This window comes from Prionailurus bengalensis, chromosome D3 (assembly GCF_016509475.1).
Source record: "Prionailurus bengalensis isolate Pbe53 chromosome D3, Fcat_Pben_1.1_paternal_pri, whole genome shotgun sequence".
NCBI classification, from domain to species: Eukaryota; Metazoa; Chordata; class Mammalia; order Carnivora; family Felidae; genus Prionailurus; species Prionailurus bengalensis.
Window position 1 is genome coordinate 9,618,639 of NC_057356.1, and position 18,975 is coordinate 9,637,613.

At 37.4% G+C, this 18,975-nt stretch overlaps 1 protein-coding gene across 6 annotated transcripts in view; it reads right to left on the reverse strand.

Moving 5' to 3' along the window:
* TMEM116 (transmembrane protein 116) overlaps nt 1-18,975 on the reverse strand; it is a 181,466-nt gene that overhangs the window by 77,482 nt on the left and 85,009 nt on the right. For 4 of the 6 annotated variants that reach the window (XM_043557635.1, XM_043557637.1, XM_043557634.1 and 1 more), the window contains 5 exons: nt 18,156-18,239; nt 17,662-17,797; nt 15,780-15,924; nt 15,113-15,186; nt 10,584-14,351 (listed from right to left, as the gene is read on the reverse strand). In XM_043557635.1, coding sequence (XP_043413570.1) covers nt 14,100-14,351; nt 15,113-15,186; nt 15,780-15,924; nt 17,662-17,797; nt 18,156-18,239 — 691 coding nt within the window. In that variant the 3' untranslated portion in view covers nt 10,584-14,099. Of the gene's footprint in view, nt 1-10,583; nt 14,352-15,112; nt 15,187-15,779; nt 15,925-17,661; nt 17,798-18,155; nt 18,240-18,975 lie in introns of those variants that run through there. The other 2 variants (XM_043557639.1, XM_043557636.1) reach the window with 1 other exon arrangement.

Sequence of the window (18,975 nt, forward strand, 5' to 3'; positions counted from 1 at the left end):
GCCAGACACCCAACTGACTGAGCCACCCAGGCATCCCTCCCATGAAAATTTTAAAAATAGGAATAGTTGGTGAATTTTAACAAAATTTTTGGTAGATACTCTTAGGTTCATTTTTTTCTCCTTTAAGCTTTTGTGTCATGGATTATGATGATGCATTTATTAAAAAGTGAATATGCTTATGTTTCTAGCCCTATGCTTATGCCCTATGCTTATGTTTCTAGCATAAATTCTTTTTAAATTTAAATTCAAGTCAGTTAACATATAGTGCAGTATTTGTTTCAAGAGTAGAATTCAGTGATTCATCACTTACATATAATACCGAGTGCTCATCCCAACAAGTGACCTCCCTTAATGCCCATCACCCATTTAGCCCATCCCTCCCCTCATCCCCTCCAGTCACCCTGAGTTCTCTGTATTTAAGAGTCTTTTATGGTTTGTCCCCTTTTCTGTTTTTATCTTATTTTTCCTTCCCTTTCCTTATACTCATGTTTTGTTTCTTGAATTCCACATATGAATGAAATCATATTTGTGCTTCTCTTACTTATTTTGCCTAGCATAATACATTCTAGCTCCATCCACATTGTTGTAAATGGCAAGATTTCATGTTTTTTGATCATCAAATTATATAATAATATATAATATTCCATTATACATACACACACACACACACATACACACACCCCACATCTTCTTTATCCATTCATCAGTCAATGCACATTTGGGCTCTTTCCATAATTTGGCTAGTTGATAGCACTGCTATAGGCATGGCAGTGCATGTGCCCCTCAGCATTTTTGTATCCTTTCTATAACTTCCTAGTAGTGTAACTGCTGGGTCGCAGGGTAGTTCTATTTTTAACTTTTTGAGAAACCTCTATACTATTTTCTGGAGTGGCTGCACCAGTTTGCATTCCCAGCAAGTATACAAAAGGGTTCCCCTTTCTCTGCATCCTTGCCAATGTCTGTTGTTTCCTGAGCTGTTAATTTTAGCCATTCTGACAGCTGTGAGGTGGTATCTCATTGTAGTTTTGATTTGTATTTCCCTGATGATGAATGATGTTGGCATCTTTTCATGTGTCTGTTAGCCATCTGGATGTCTTCTTTGGAAAAGTGTCTATTCATGTCTTCTGTCCATTTCTTCACTGGATTATTTGTTTTTTGGGTGTTGAGTTTGGTACGTTCTTTATAGATTTTAGATACTAACCCTTTATCTGATATGTCATTTGCAAATGTCTTCTCCCACTCCGTTGGTTGCCTTTTTATTTTGATGACAGTTTCCTTCACTGTGCAGAAGCTTTTTATCTTGATGAGGTCCCAATAGTGCATTTTTGCTTTTGTTTCCTTGCCTCCAGATGTGTTGAGTAAGAAGTTGCTGTGGCCAAGGTCAAAGAGGTTGCTGCCTATTTTCTCCTCTAAGACTTTGATGGTTTCCTGTTTTACATTTAGGTCTTTCATCTATTTTGAATTTATTTTTGTGTATGGTGTTAAGGAAGTGCTGTCCAGGTTCATTCTTCTGCATGTCGCTAGCCAGTTTTCCCACACCATTTGCTGTAGAGACGGTCTTTTTTCCATTGGATATTCCTTCCTGTTTAGTCGAAGATTAGTTGGCCAGACATTTGTGGGTCTACTTCTGCATTTTCTATTCTGTTCCGTTGATCTATGTGTCTGTTTTCGTGACATAAATTCTTTTTGAGCATGGTATTTTCCTCCAATATACAAGATTCTATTTTTGATATATCTTTTTGCTTGTGTCTACATTCAGAATAAGTGAGATTATCTCTGCCTTTAAAAAATGCCATCTTTATCAAGTTGGGGTATTATGATTACATTAATTCCATACAGAACCTTCCATATTTTCCTTTAGATTTTCAAATTTAGTGAAAACAAATTTGCACAAATATATTTGTAGTTTCAAATCTCTTCTGTACCCATATCATAAATTCCTAAATTATTCATTTTTTTATTGTGGTAACAACACATGAAATCTACCTTTTTAATAAAATTTTAAGTACTTTACATTATTGTTGACTATAGATATAATGTTGTACAGATTTCCAGAACTTATTCACCCTGCTTAACTGAAACTTTATTAATAAATCCCCATTCCCCAGCCTGTGACAATCACCATTCTACTTTTTTGATTCTATGCATTTGGCTTAGATACCTCGTATAAGTGGAATTATGCAGTATCTTTCTGTGATTCCCCTATTTTATTTGGCATAATGTCCTCAAGGTTCATCTATGTTTTCACATATTGCAGGGCTTCCTTACTTTTTAAGATTGAATAGTATTCTGTGGTACATACATGCAGATTTTATCTGTTCAACATTGTTTCTACATCTTGGCTATGGTAAACTTGGCTACAATGAACATGGGAATGCTAGTGTCTCTTTGTGATCCTTATTTCAATTGTTTAAATAAGTGCTATAAATGGGATTGCTGGATTGTAAAATAGTTCCTTTTTAGTTGTTTTGAGGAATCTCGATATTGTTTTTTATAGCGGTCACACTGTTTTCCATTCCCACCAACAGTGTGCAAGGCAGCTAATTTTAACAAATCCTAACACTGTTTTTTTGATAATAGCCATCCCAACAGCTATGAGGGGATATCTCACTGTAGTTCTGATTTACGTTTCCCTGATAATTATAATGTTGAACATTTTTTCATACATTTGTTGGCCATCTGTATGTCTTCTTTGAAGTATGTCTATCCAAGTCCTTAGCCCATTTTATAATTGGGATATTAATTTTGCTACTGAGTTGTAGGAGTTCCTTATATATTTTGGAGATGAACTCCTTAACAGGTATCAGGTTTGCAAATAATCTCTCCCACTCTGAAACTTGACTTTTCATTCTGTTGATTGTTTGCTGTACAGAAGCTTTTTAGCTTGATGTAGTCCCACTAATTTTTATTTTTGTTGTTTGTGCTTTTGATAGCATATCCATGAAATCATTTCAATGTCATGAAGCTTTTTCTAGGAGGTGTACAGTTTCAGGTATTAGATTTAAGTCTTTAATTCATTTTGAGTTGATTTTTGTGTATGGTCCACTTGAGAAGAATGTATATTCTGCCCCCCCATTAGGTTCAATGCTCTGATATGTCTATTAGGTCCATTTGGTCTATATTAAGTCCTCTGTTTCTTTATTGATACTCTACCTGGATGTCCTACCCATTATTGAAAGTGGAATATAATGGGGCGCCTGGGTGGCTCAGTTGGTTAAACGTCTAAGTTAGGCTTAGGTCGTGACCTCACAATTCATGAGTTCGAGCCCCACATCGGGCTCTGTGCTGACAGCTCAGAGCCTGGAGCCTGCTTCAGATTCTGTGTCTCCCTCTCTCCCTGGCCCTCCCTTGTTCACACACACACACACACACACACACACACACACACACACTCTCTCTCTCTCTCTCTGTCTCTCTCAAAAATAAATAAACATTAAAAAAAAAAGAGAGTGAGATATTGAAGTCCCCTATTATTAGTACAGTAAAACCTTGGTTTGCAAGCAAAATTCATTCTGGAAGCATGCTTGTAATCCAAAGCACTTGTATATCAAGGCAAATTTCCCCTAAGAAATAATGGAAACTGAGATGATTCATTCCACAACCCCAAAATATTCATATAAAAATGATTACAATTCTGTAATATAATACAAAATGATAAAGAAAATATAAAATGTAAGGAAAAATAAACAGATTAACCTGCACTTACCTTTGAAAACCTTCTTGGCTAGTGTGAGGGAGACAAGAGAGAGTAGGGTTATTGTGTAGTATGACTTTCACTACCACTAATGGATATTGACTACAGTACAGTATTAATAAACTTGTCATATACTGTATTTAATGTAAGTGGCAATAAGGCAGCATAGGAAAGGGTCAATAACTGCAGGCAGCCTGACCTACAATGAAGCCAAGCATTCCTAAGCTTACTCTTGTATGGAAAAGCAAAGGAATGTCTATAGGTGCTTTGAAGTGACAAAAAAAAAATACACTAATGTTGGTTGTGGGCACCTTCCAATGTTCTGAAAAATCATTGATTTCTGCCAAACACCATGGCTTGAGACCAAGCATCTGAGCATGGGAGACAATCTCGCACAATCCCTCAGCAAATGAGAGAGACAGAGAGACAGAGAGAATAACCTTTGGCTCAGTGGTGATCATGTCACATGTGGCGTTACGTACTACTTGTATTGCAAGACATCACTCGGTTATCAAGTTAAAATTTATTAGAAATGTTTGCTCATCTTGTGGGACACTCACTGAACAAGTTCATTGCAATCCAAGGTTTTACTGTATATTGTTATCTACTCCATTCAGTTCTGCCCATATTTTCTTTATATATTTAGGGGCTATTAGATTTTGGTAAACAGTCTTTACTATGTTTTTGTAGTATCTTTGTATTCCCATGAAATGTCAGGTGCATATAGAATTGTTCTCTCTTCCTGGTGGATTACTCCTTTTATCATTATATAATGTCCTTGTCTCTTGTGGCTATCCTGACTTAAAGTCGATTTTGTCTGACCTAAGTATAGTCACCTTTGTTCTCTTTGAATTATCATTTGCATAGAATCTTTTCCCATCCCTTCACTTTCAGCCTATGTGTGTCCATAAATCTGAAGTGAGTTTCTTACAGAGTCTTGTTTTTTTAATCCATCCAGCCACTTTACATCTTCTGGTTGGGAAATTTAATCTATTTACATTTAAAGTAATTATTGATAGGGAAGGATTTAGTATTGCCATTTTGCTGTTTTCTGGTAGTTTTATGGTTACTTCGTCTGCCTTTTTCCTTTCTTGTCTTCCTTTCCATTTTATTGATTTTTTTGGTATTGATATGCTTTAACTACTTTCTTTTTTCTTTTGTAACTTCTATTGGTAATTTTTGTGGTTACCTGGGGGCTCACACAAAATATAGTTATAAGGGTCTATTTTAAGCTGATAACAACTTAAGCTTAATCACATTAAAAAAATCAACATTTTAACTTCTACCCCACTTGCTACTTTGTTATTATTGTCATAATTAGCATCTATTCATATTGTGTATTTTGTAATATATTTTGTTACTTTCAATACTTTTGTCTTTCTTTTTTTTTTTTAAATTTTTTTTTTCTTCAACGTTTTTATTTATTTTTGGGACAGAGAGAGAGACAGAGCATGAACGGGGGAGGGGCAGAGAGAGAGGGAGACACAGAGTTGGAAACAGGTTCCAGGCTCTGAGCCATCAGCCCAGAGCCTGACGCGGGGCTCGAACTCACGGACCGCAAGATCGTGACCTGGCTGAAGTCGGACGCTTAACCGACTGTGCCACCCAGGCGCCCAATACTTTTGTCTTTCAATTTTTATGCTAGAATTAAAAGCAATTTATTTACCACCATTAAAGTAATACAGTATTCTGTATTTGTCTATATATTTGCCTTTACCAATGAGTTTCATATTTTCTTAAGCCATTGTGTTGATTTTTAGCATCATTTCAACTTGAAGAACTCCCTTTATCATTTCTTTCAAGGCAGTTATAGTAGTGATTAACTCCTTCAACCTTTGTTTAGAAAATTCTTTATCTCTTCATTTTGGGGGGATAATTTTGCCAGGTAAAGTAGCCTTGGTTGGCAGGGGTTTTTTTCTTTCAGTTTGAATATATCATGCAATTCTGTTCTAGCCTACAAACTTTCTGCTGAAAAAAGCCAATGAGAGGCATAAATGTTCCCTCTTATGTGACAAGTTGCTTTTCTCTGATTTCAAAATTTTCTGTCTTTGGCTTTTGACAATTTGATTATAACATGTCTCAGTGTGGCTGTTTTTGGAGTCCTCCTGTTTGGTGTTCTCTAGAGTCTTCACGGATCTGTACACATCCATTTCCTTCCCCAGATCTGTGAATTTTCCAGCCTCTATTTCTTTGAGTAAGCTTTCTAGTCCTTTTATTTACTTTTTTTTTTTCTGTCCTTCTGGGACTCCTATAATGTGTATATTGCTCTGCTTTATGATATCCTTTAAACCCCTGAACTTTCCTTTTCTTTTCGCTCCTCTGACTGAATTATTTCCAATGATTTCTTTTTGAGTTCACTTGTCTGCTTGATCTCAGGTCATGATCTCACAGTTCATGAGTTTGAGTTGCACATCAGGTGAGCTCAAGCCCCACTTCAGGTGAGCTTGTGCCCTGCTTTGGGGGAGCACAAGCCCCGCTTCTGGTGAGCATGAACCCCACGAACCTCACTTCGGGTGAGCACAAGCCCCACTTAAGGTAAGACACAAGCCCCGGGTGAGCCCCACCTCCTCTTTCTCTCTCTCTCTCTCTGCCTCTTGCTCACTTGAGCCCTCTTTCTAAAAAAAATTGTTTTAATAAATAAAACTTCCTCTTAAATTATGTTTTTATCAGCTGTTTGTTACAGTTCTTTTTTAATTTTTGTTTTTATTTTAGAGACACAGAGTGTGCACGTGAGCAGGGGTGGGGAAGACAGGGGGTGGGGAGAGGGAGAGAAAGGGAGTGAGAGAGAGAGAGAGAGGAAGAAGAAGAGAGAGAATCCCAAGAAGACTCCTCACTCAGCATGGAGCTTGTTGTGGGACTCAATTCCACAACCCTCAGATCATGACCTGAGCCAAAATCAAGAGTCAGACGCTTAACCTACTGAGCCACTCAGGCGTCCCTCCTTATATTTCTAATAGTTTAAATGTGTTTGGCAGTCATGTTGGTATTAAAAAAAAAAGTATTGAAATAATTCATAGGAAATTGCAAATATAACATAAAAAGGTCATATATACTTTTCACTGAGTTTCTCCCCTTTGATACAGAAGATTGTCACAACCGGGACATCGACACTGAAACAATGTGAAGAGTTCTATGCCATTTTATCATGTGTAGATTGCTGTAACCACCACCACAATCAAGATAGAGGACTATGCTATCACCACAAAGATCTCATTCATACCACCCCTCTATATAGTCACTCCACCATTCCTAACCCCTGGCAACCACTAATATCTTTTCCATCTCTAATACTGTCATTTCAAAAATGTTACACAAACAGAATCATATGGTCTCTAACCTTTTGATATTGCTTTTTTCACTCACCTTAATGTCCTTGAGATCCTGCTAAGTTGTTTTGTGGCTCAATGTTTTGTCCCTTTTTGATGCTAATACATAATATGGACTTAACACAGTTTAACCTTTCACCTATTGAGGAACACTTTGGTTGCTTCCAGTTTTTGGCTAGTGGAAATAAAGCTTCTGTAATTATTTATGTACAGATTTTTATGCAGACATACATTTTCATTTCTCTGGGATAAATATCCAGAACCATAATTGCTAAGTCATGCCATTTGCTTAGTTTTTTAAAGAAACTACTTGTTTTCCAGAGTTGCTATACAATTTTACACTCCTATCAGAAATGTATGAAAGATCTAGTTTCTCTGTGTCCTCATCAACATTTGGCATGGTCCCTATTTTTCAAATTTTAGCTGTTCTGATAGGTCTGTAATGATCTCTTGGGGGTCTTAATTTGCATTCCTCTAATGCCTACTAATGTTAAACATCTTTTCATGGGCTTATCTGCTATTCATATATCCTGTTGAGTGAAATGTCTCTTCATCTTTTGCCCATTCTCTAACTAGATTGTTGAGTAATTAGAGTTCTTTATATATTCTAGATGAGTCTTTTATCAGATATACGGTCTATAAATATTTTCTCCCAGTTTATAGCATGTCTTTTCATGCTCTTAACAGAATCTTTTCTAAATTAAGAATTTTTTTTTTTTAGCTTTGATGAGGTCCAATTTATGGATTTCTTTTATGGATCACACTTTTGGTATCACGTTTAAGAATTCCTCCCCAAGTCCTAAAGATGTTCTATATTTTCTCCTAAAAATTTTCATAGTTTTATATTTTATATTTAAGTCTATGACCCATTTAGGAGTGATTTTTGTATAAAATGTGAAGTTTAGCTTGAGGTCATTTTTTTGTCTATGTATGTCTAATTTTCCAGCATCATATGTTGAAAAGACTGTGTCTTTCCTCTGTGCAATTGCTTTTGCCTGTCAAAAATTAGTTGGCCATACATGTGTGAGTTCTCTTTTCTGTTTGATTGATCTGTGTATCTGTCTCATCACCAATACCACACAGTCTTCAAATTGAATATACTGGTTCCTTTCATGTTATTCTCCAAAATTATATTAAAAAAATTTTTTTTTAATTTATTTAGTTTTAGATAGAGAGCATGAGTGGGAGAGGGGCAGAGAGAAGGGACAGAAAATCCCAAGCAGGCTCTGTGCCATCAACTCAGAGCCTGATGAGGGGCTCAAACTCACGAACCGTGAGATCATGACCTAAGCTAAAATCAAGAGTTGAATGCTTAACCGAATGAACCACCCAGGCGCCACTTCTTGGAAATTATTTTAACTCTTCTAGCTCCTTTGCCTTTTAGAAAATTTATATTTACATAAATATATTTAATATATATTTTATACATATATACATAAGTCAGCATGTTGTACAGTTTAATATATATGTGATTTTATTCATGAATTATACCTTAATAAAGCTGGGGAAAAAGGTTAGGGAGAAAAAAGACCAAAAGCTTGATAGAAAAAGGGGGAAGGACATGAAGAGATAACTATTAAAAGACATAAAAACGGCCTTAAACATATTCAAACATGTTCAAATTCATTCAAAATTAGAAAAATACAACTTAAACAACAGTTAAGATGCCACTTCTTACCTATTTGGTGAAAATTAAAATTTATGAAATGGTAACATAACTCTGTTACTTACAATGTGGGAAAATAGGCACTCTAATTCATTGCTAGTGGGAATGCAACTGGCAAAACCCTTCCGAAGGGGACTTTGGCAAACAGTCCCGAAGGGGACTGTATCAAACAAAGCTACATATACAGTTAGCTTTGGGCACTGCCTTCCCATTTTGGAGGAACTTGCCTCCACAAAAATACATATGTGTAAGATGATTTGTTGTATTGGTGTAATTTCAAAATAATGTAAACAACTGAAAAGCCCACACATAGGAGAGTGATTAAATAAATTACATCCACAATATGGATACTATGCACCAGTAAAAGACAGAGAGAATGAGGAAGATTTCATTGACCTGCTATGGAAATAATTTATAGGATGTAACTTTAAAAAGGAAAGTGGAAAATGTTATGCTACCTTTACATAATAAAGAAGAGGCTATAAGAAAATATACATGTATCTGTTAATTTGTGCAGGAAGAAATACAGGAAAAATAAACTTGAGTAGTATTAAGATTGGTGGTTGGTAACTGGATGGAAAGAAGTAGGATACAGGAACAGATTAAAGGCTCAAGGAGGTACACTTTTGGGTACATTTTTGGGATAGTACTGAGTTTTAGAATCACGGTAATATTTCACATGTCCCCCAAATACTCATCATCATCCAAAATGTGAGGGCAAACCCAAAGTGAAATACAAATAGTAACATATAAACTTAACTGTATCCAAAAGGAATAATATCATCAGACAGGATAGGTCTAGATACAGAAGTACTAACTGAAATAATTTTGTAAAACATTATTTTGACCTCATACCATTCTCCAGTTCATATATCTGTTTTTCTTTTCTTTTTAAAAAAAATTTTTTTTAACATTTATTTATTATTGAGAGAGACAGAGAGACAGAGCATGAACATGGGAGGGGAAGAGGAGACACAGAATACGAAGCAGGCTCCAGGCTCTGAGCTGTCAGCACAGAACCCGACATGGGGCTTGAACCCACAAACCGCGAGATCATGACCTGAGTTGAAGTTGGACGCTCAACTGACTGAGCCACCCAGGCACCCCCATATACCTGCTTTTCAGAGAGGCATGGATTAGTTATTCTAAAAACACTTTTCATGTATTCTAGGAAGAAACCAATAAACATATCATGAGAAAGAAAGACAGAAAGACAGAGAAAGAGAAAGAAAGAAAGAAAGAAAGAAAGAAAGAAAGAAAGAAAGAAAGAAAGAAAGAGAGAGAAAGAAAAGGACTGAGGGTTTGAAAAGGGCTGTAGAGTACAGAGTAGGGAATGATGCAAAATGCATTCAACAGCAGAGGCCTGTGACCTACCCGGAGATCCACAAACCCCTGCTCCTGAAACCTTTGGTTTCAATGACTCAAAAGAACAATGAATGACAGGAGGGGAAGACTGTCCCATGAGGACTACGACTAGGACTAAAGGAAGAAGGTTGTATCTTTTTCTTTCCTTGGGGCTTGATGCTGAGTAACAGTATTGGCAGGACCTCTGAAAGTTTCCTCTCCTTGGTATACTCCTCTATAAAGACAGCAGGAGTTCAGCTAAGCAGCACAATTGTTGTGCTTTGATGAGGATTACAAAGTAAGGACACTACTGAGAAGACAGAGCAAAGCAAGAGTAGGAGGAGGCACAATCAAATAGCAGATGTCATCATGTAATGTTCAGGCTTGGGGCAGCTATCCTTCTGACAGGCAGCAAAGCTTTGAGCTTTGGCCAAACAACTGTGTCGTGGACAAAGATCTGGATCTTGGGGAACGCAACTGAGACAGAAGTGCAGGATCATTAGTTGCTCCAACTGGGCCATGACAATGACAACCCTAGTTATTTTGCCTCCCTTCTGCCCTTTCCTCTATGAAATCAAATCGTCATTGATAAGGTTTAGGGATATTTGTCAAGAACTTCTCTGTTTATAAACATCAAAATGAAAAACTAAGCTTGGATCATGCCTTTTATTCAGGACGACTGGGTATTCAGAGGGTGACCTGCATTCTCTTGTTATTATCAGCACTTGCTGGGCTATAAAGGGAATCCTGACCTTACATTGTCTTACATGACATTGTCTTTGGCATCAAACCTATATACACTTCAAAGAATTTTGGGCATATGGTTTTCAGCATATCTTTAAAATCAGGTTAGTCTTATGTAGTCAGTGGAGATGAACAGGAGGAGCTCTTAACCACTTCACAATTTCACAGCAAAATAGAACCCTCCTCGTTTCCAATGTCCTAAATGTAGTCACTTCCCAAGTATGCAGAAATGTTTACTATGGTTGACAACAAGCAGTTCCAAATGTGGAATAATGTTACCAAGACAACACAGATGGTAATGGATGTTCATGCTATGGTTAACTGGTACATGAAGGAAGTAAACGTGACAGTATTACTTACTGGGTTAAAGATATGGACACAGAGAAACCAGAAAATCTCCCTGAATTTGTAAGAAACACTTCACATTTTTAACTGCTAGACAGACTGGCATCTTTTGAGAAGGGTGAAGCATAATGTTACTCATATGATCATTAAGCCAAAGTCTTGGGAACTACGAGGACCATGCATTTCTTAATGTTATCTGCAGTGCTGAGAATGCAACCAGTACTGAATCCTTATCTCATGAAAATATACCACATTTCACAGCTTTTGTGGCTCATGAGCTTGGCCAAAACTTGGGAATGAAGCATGGCCATGTGGCCTGCAAGTGTCATAGCCAGAACCTCTGCCCTATGCATGAATTTCTTACTGTAGATATGGGCTTCAGCAACTGCAGCTTTGACAACTTCCACCAGCTGTTGTACAAGCACTGAGGGAACTGTCTGTTTAATAAACCTGAGCTCTAAAGCTCCTTTGGAAAGCCATATTGTAAAAAAAAAAAAAAAAAAAAAAAGACAATAAAGGAAAAGAATGTGATTGTGGCAGTGATTGTTAAAAGGATCATTGTTGTCTGCCCTCATGCCAGCTGAAGAAAGGTTTCAGACTGCACACTTGGATCCTTCTCCAAAACCTGCATATTTCTAAAGGTAGAAAGTGCTGCCTCAGTGTAGATGAGTGTGACCTCCCAGAACACAGTAATGGCACCTCAAGGTGGTGCCAGACAGATATCTACCAGCAAGACAGCACACCTTAAAAAGAACGAGGTTACTGTTAGCAGGACTGGTGTTAAAGCACAGAGAATCAGTGTGTTAAAATCTTTGGAAAGGACACAAAGGTTGCCTAGAAAGTTGATATCATTACCCGAATACCAAGAGTAGCAGGTTTAGAAACTGTGGCAGTGAATCTAAAGGGATGGTTAAGATCTTCATTAACTGCAAGGCCAAAGATGCAAAATGTGAAAAGCTGTTGACTGAACTGAAAAACATCAAACACCCAGTTCCCCATGTGGGACATGTGGTATTGGAATGCACAGTTTTTTGAAGCCACAGACAGAATTGATGACAGGGAGATGAAGGATGGTACCCAAAGTGGTCCACAGAAAATCTGTATTAATCAAACCTGCTTAGATAAAACCACTATACTCCATTATGACTACAGCCTGGACAAGTGTCATGGAGGGGTATTTGCAACAATTTTAAGAACTGCCACTATATCTGTCTATACCCTTCCTACATGTGAATCTGAAGGTTATGGGGACAGTTTGAATAGTGGCCCAGTTCTACGTGTCCCCTCTGATTCTCAGTATGATAAAAAGCTGATGATACTAATCTGGATCTTGCCTAGCCTTTTACAATTCCTCATTCCTACTATCTATTTATTTGCTTACATCTATAGAAGATGTAAGACCAGTGTCAATTTAAAAATTCATCAGAGAAGCAAGATGAACAAACTTGACAAACATTTGATAATTACCCTCTTTCTGGTAATAAAGCCAAATATGAAGTGACACTAAAAGGACTTTTTAACAATTGGACTCTGTAGTTCTGGTGTCCCTCAAGGTCTATAGAAATAGGAATTCTTTCTTTTTTCCATCTGTCTCTTCAAATGTCAAATACTTATTCATTTTTAAATTAAAAGAGGTTAAAGCAGCTCCCTTGGTGAAGCAATCTTTCCTGTTCTGTGCTATCCAGAAATCAGGTCTCCAGAGCTCTGGGGCAATGAGAGGCCTCAAGACGTGATTTTTTTTTTTTAATGTTTAAGCTGTTACTGTGAGCTCCCTAACATTTCTGTAGAGAGTTCCTTTGGAACGATCTCTGGAACTTACGTTTCAGAGCATCCTGTCTAATCCCCCACTGTAATCTACTCTGTAAATTTTCTCTAATCTTAAGGATTTTTCCTTGGACAAACCAAAGGAGTATATCAGGTGAGAAGCATCTGATTATTAACTCTAGGTGTTGTAGTTGATTCTCATTCCAGCCACTTTGTCCACTTGGCTTTCCTCTTTCTTTGGGCATCATAGTATATGATGCCCTGGCCTCAGACTTGTTCATGACTCAACTGGAGAGACCAAACATCACTTGTATAGTTAAAGAAACGGATTAGACATTCCTACTATGAATGTGACTCTGCAGGCTGGAAATCTTTTCTTTCCCAAAAGGTTCAAATTCTCCTTACTAGCCATTCATTCACTTGTTCGTTCATTTTTTTTCTATAAACATACATTTAGCACTTAGCAGTAGGTCGAACCATGTAAAATTGATATTAGGCCTTCTTCACCTATAAAAATGGCAAGTTCACATGGTTCAACCTAATTCTATGTTCAGGCACTATGAAACCTATCTTTGGACTTCTGCTTGTAAATGGAGTTGAGAGTTTTTGATATCTAAAGTTTCTTTTAATCCTGATTTCTCTTAAATCTTATTATCCTCTGTAACTTCGTAAGATTGGCCTTAATTTTCTAGAGCAGATGGTCCCTACTGTTGAGACTTGAAACAGCACTGAGCAAATAACAGAGTAGGATGTGCCTGAGGATCCCACGGTCACTTTTTTGGTAGTTATTGTCTTTGTTTCTTCTGAGTCTCAGAAACCTTCAAAGAACAGAAACCCAGGATTTTCTTTGTCTGGTCTTAGAGTAACAATACTGGCAAAATCTGAGCAAGTTGTTGTATGTCACCCCACTTCCCCCACAATCACAGAGTAGAGAGCCTGGAAAGGGCACATATAAATAATAACCTAGAATTTATCTACAAGAGATTTAAACAAATCTAATATTCACTGAGGTAATAGGAGTCTATTTCATAGGACAGTGGCTTCACCTCTCTGAATAAGACTTTGAGAATCACAAGTGAATCTGAGAATACTGGAGAGATCCTGCCCAATTCAATGAGAAAAGCCACTAACCACGCACTACATCCTCTTTCCCTTCCATAGTTCAAGGCATGGTTGGAAAAGACTGGAGATGGTCCCCAACACTCTTCCCAATCCATTAGTGTGGAATAACTCCGGTTCCTGGATGTTCCAGTATTACAGTTTCAAAGAATGGTGGAGGGCTGGTAGCAAAAGCAAGGGTAGACTCCACTGTATCTAGGCCCCTGCTATAGAATCTCTTCTGTGAGCATAATAATGGTGTTTGGGTGTCTGCATCACGCCGAGCCTCTTGCTTTAGTTGGTAGAACTTGTACTGTGTCCAGCCATATACTCCACAGTTGAGCAGACCCTGGGATGATGCTGTTAGAGCCTGGAGGAGATGAAGGGGTGATGGAGCCCATCCTTCAGGTTTTCAGAGATCCAGGGAGTAGTCCCCATTCCCCTTATTTATAAAGCATTGTTACATTTCCTCTATCTCAAACATCAAGATCTGGTGTCAGTTTTTTATATTTTTCTAGCTCTTCCTAATAAACTCACTCTTCACACCGTATCTCATCATGGATGACAGAGTTGGTCAGATTTCTTGGCATAAACATAAGGAAAATGAACTGGTTTCAATGCCCTTCCTTGTTACTTCCATTTCCCAGGTTAGGCTTGAGAAAACTGCCCTATCAGTATAGTCAGATAGCCCAAAAAGCCTTCTTAAATCTGATAAAAGAGGAAAAGAAAGAATCATTCTATTTCTGCATTCGTCTTTCCCCATTTACCTAGAATAGCTAATTTACCCCATTCAGTTCACTCTGGATGAGACAGAATCATGTCACTATCAGTGTTTCACAAAAACATTATCTAGTAGATCTTGTTTTTTTGTTACGTATCCATTAAAAACTATCAATAAAATGAAGCTGACCAGAGATACATATGCTCTGAAATGCATGGCAGCACTTTCACCAAAGTATCTACCTCAGCTGTGAGGAAAATTTCACATTCTTCATAAATATAAAGAATACATTTTCTCTTTTGCAACGTTGAAATAAATATGCTAAGGCAAAAAAAAATTGTGCTTACTGAGTAATGGCAGTGTAAGAGAACAGAGTAAGAGGGTATAAAAACAGATGTGGAAGGTGTTACCTGGAGAACACAGAGGGCCATGTGAAGCTTCGTGTTCTGTGGCTTAGTCAACTTCATGATTATCAGAATGACGGCTGTGAAAACACAAAGTATGAATCTTGTTGACAACCCTGCCCTCTAAGCATAAAATTGTCCAGTATACATGCCTAAGCACTGTGAGAAATAAAGCCATAGGCATAATGAAGACTAGGACTGAGATTAACCAGTTCCATAAACCACTGGGCCTCCAGTCTCCACCTTCTATTCCTCATTGACTAACCTTTGCAGGTTATTAGTGTAGCAATGATGGTTAGGCACATTACAGGAAGATAAGTTACACTTCTTAGCATTTCAGAATTTACCAAGCTTTTTTATAAACATTATCCAATCTGATCCTCACTACACTTTGTGTAGTAGGAAGGGCAGGTGTTAAGATCTCTGAGCTCTGTCAGGACATTTTCTCTCTTACTGGATTGCATCTCATGTCTAATTACCATAATTTCTAAAACATAAGAAGAAAAACAAGAAAGTTGGGGAAACTTGATATATGAGTGGGACAAACATAAGTTCTACAGTTGGACAGGAATTTTACAAGTTGCAGTCACCCTTACTGGTAAGACCACTTTGCTTGATCAGAACCCAAGAGCTGCCCTCTTCATTACCCAGCTTTTTCCATTAAGATACCCACCTGGGCCCCAGCAGCAAAAGAAGGCCACTGGATAGAAGCGCACTCGCTGTTCCATGATGTGAATCACTGCCCACTGTTCAGTCCCCAGAAAGCCAGTGGATTTCACAAACTTCTTATATAGGGTCTGGGTTTGGATGAGTAAGACCTAAACATGGGTACAGCAGTTGAGTAGCTTTGCCTGAGGCTTGGTAAAACTTCCCAGGTGTGGCCTCCTATCATTGTAGAGGGATCACTTCTCTTGGGATCTGACAGCAAGAAAACTCATTCTCCTGTCTTTACCATTAGAGACCTGTCTTAGAGACCTGGCTTCTACTGAGAGAAAATTATCTTCAGAGTGAACTTCTGCTTGGCCAGGAAATGGACAAATAAACCTGTGTTTATCATATTCCATATATAAACATTACATCAACACTCAGGCTTTTTTTTTTTTCCTGACTGAGGCTAATCACCATATATGCATGGGAAGTTAAAGTTAAGATCTACCCAGACCCTCTTAAAACACTTTACTAGAGATTATGTTAGAAAGCATTCTGTACTTAATACCCTTAAAATAAATACTTGAGCACTGTGGCTGGGCTTACATTCTCAACTCTAAGAAAAAAAAAATTTAGGAAGTCTTATTGTCCTTAGATGGAAAATACCATTTCCCCCTTCTTTTGGGGGGTTATCTGAATAAGGTTAAGCTCATGGAATACAGATCAGTTTAGATTTCCAAAGTGCTTTTTGTGGGGAGTAAATTAAGTAATAATCTTGGTAAGAAATCTGACCAAATCTAAAATTTTCCCAAATAATCCAGACCCTCTCTCTAAGTGAACAAGTCAATTATTTAATTAAGTTTAGCCATGTAGTTTCCTTTTCCCACAGACACTGGAATCAAAAGGCGGCTTTTACTTATTTAGGAATATTTTCATCTACTAGAATCAGTTCTGATTCTGAATGCCCTCTGAAGCTTAGGCTATTCTAAAGAAGCAAGATTCTCCAGGATGCCAGGCTCTGGGATACCTGACTCTCTTGTCAATTAGTTCTGAATGTAGATTATCAAAACCATCTTAATATAAAGTAACCATTTCGCCCTCTTTACATAGTTGCTGATTTGAACTAAGCTATCCCCCTAACTTATTTTTAAATTGTCAAAGGAAATTCTCTGCAATTATATTTGGTTCACATGTTCCAGCTGTGCTAGCAAAATAAAACATCTCTGTAGGATAAATTTGGTCTGCAGGCAGATAGTTTGTAATCCTTGAATTAGCATATGAAGAAAGGAAAAAATGATACTGAAAAGTAGATATGGCAAATAAAAAGGCATGTTCACTTGTGTACTGATTTTATACTAGGCAGTTACGTGTAAATAACATATTGTCCCATAGCTAATTATTTTAATTGTACATCATTCTGGTGATGTCAAATGAGTATTTAGTAACTGCTTAAGCCACTTAGCACTTTAACCCCAGTCAGACACAGCATATATGCATTTACACCCAATAAATAATTGAGAAAAGAAAACTCCTTTGTTATTTGGAAAATTATCAAATTAAATCAAAGCATATTTGCAATTTCTGGAGTGTTATCCTGTATAAAGGATATACTTGACACATACTAATCTTCTGGTTTGGTTTTCCATGAGGATCCACAGGAACATATATTAGTTCTAGGGTGAGCATAATTATCACATAATTAATACAGGCTCTTTCCCCATTAATCATTTAATCTTGAGAAATCCAAAAATTGAGGTAGTAATTAAGGTATCAATATCTCTTAGCTACTTTCTTAGATCTAGAACTTTAGGAAATGCCTCTCCATCCCATTTTTCCCAGTCCCTAGGAATACTGCTGCATCCCTCCCAATCTTCCCTTTCTGTCCATAAAGGCAGGTAGCACCGTACCACAATAGCAAGGAGGCTGAGGAGAAAGCTGGTCAGGAAAATGGTGATCCCATAAAAATAAAGAGTGGTACAGACTGATGTGTTGACAGAAGGCAGTTCAGCCATGGCTGACGGTGGTGAATACATCAGAATACACCTAGGAAGAGAATCAATGGACAGGAACACTGCTAAAGATACAGAGAGATACCCACATTTGGTGCAACAAAATTTACTAAGTATGCAATTTTACTTATCATTTTGCTAACCCTTTCCCATAACCCCTTATTCTTTCTGATAGACACATTATCTTCTAGTATCTTTGTGTTATATTTCTACTTATGTATTTTTTGCCTTGACTATACCTTGCTCTATAGACTACACCAAGGTACCATAGAACCTTGTTCCAAATACAAACAACTTGGCCAGAGTATACGCAGAAAGTCTTTTCCATCTCTATATATGGAAAAGAAAAGGTGTAGTCTACCATGAAAATGATAGATCTGGTCCTTGCTTACCTGTGGCTCTGACTGAAGTTGCGGAAACATTCACTGACATTGCCCAGACAGAATACAGGTATCATCAACAGCAGAGGTATCAGGCTGGGAGGAAAAAAAAAACTTATCACCCTAATATTCAGACATTTTTATTCCCTTTCCCCTTTGCAAAATACTCTGTTCTTCTCCTAACTCTATCACTCCACCACTCTCCACAAGTATGTGTGTGTATATATATATATATGTGTATATATATATGTATACACACACACACACACACACACACATATATATAAATTCTTCAAGAAAAATACCTCAAAAGCCTTACAAATACTCCTTAACCAATTGCTAAGTGGAGTGGAGAATGCATTTCATACCTAAATTAATGAAATCTAACATTGTCAGAGAGTCTCTGGGAATGGGTCAAAGTGAAAGGAAAAATCTAACAAGGAGTTCTGTGCTCACTTTCTATGACAACCAGGAATAACTTCATTCTCATCAGCCTCTTCCTGGGAGCTTTTTGAAAGCATACATTTAAATAACCAATTACCTATCCAGCTAATTATAGCCAGCTCTCTGTAAGAGGAAAAGACCCAAAAATAAAAGTTAAAAATTCTAACATCAACTCTGATATGACCACTGTTTTAGGTAAAATCCAGACCTTTCCTGGGGTTAATAGTTGTAAGACTCTCACCCAATGTTATAAAGGTGGGTAAGATTTTGACAGCCTTCTATTACAACTCTTTATGATATAAAAAGGAATTAGAAGTCTAAAGACTTAAAGGCAAGTATTTGTTGACAGTCACATAGAGTTGATGGCAAAACTGAGGCTAAAATTCAA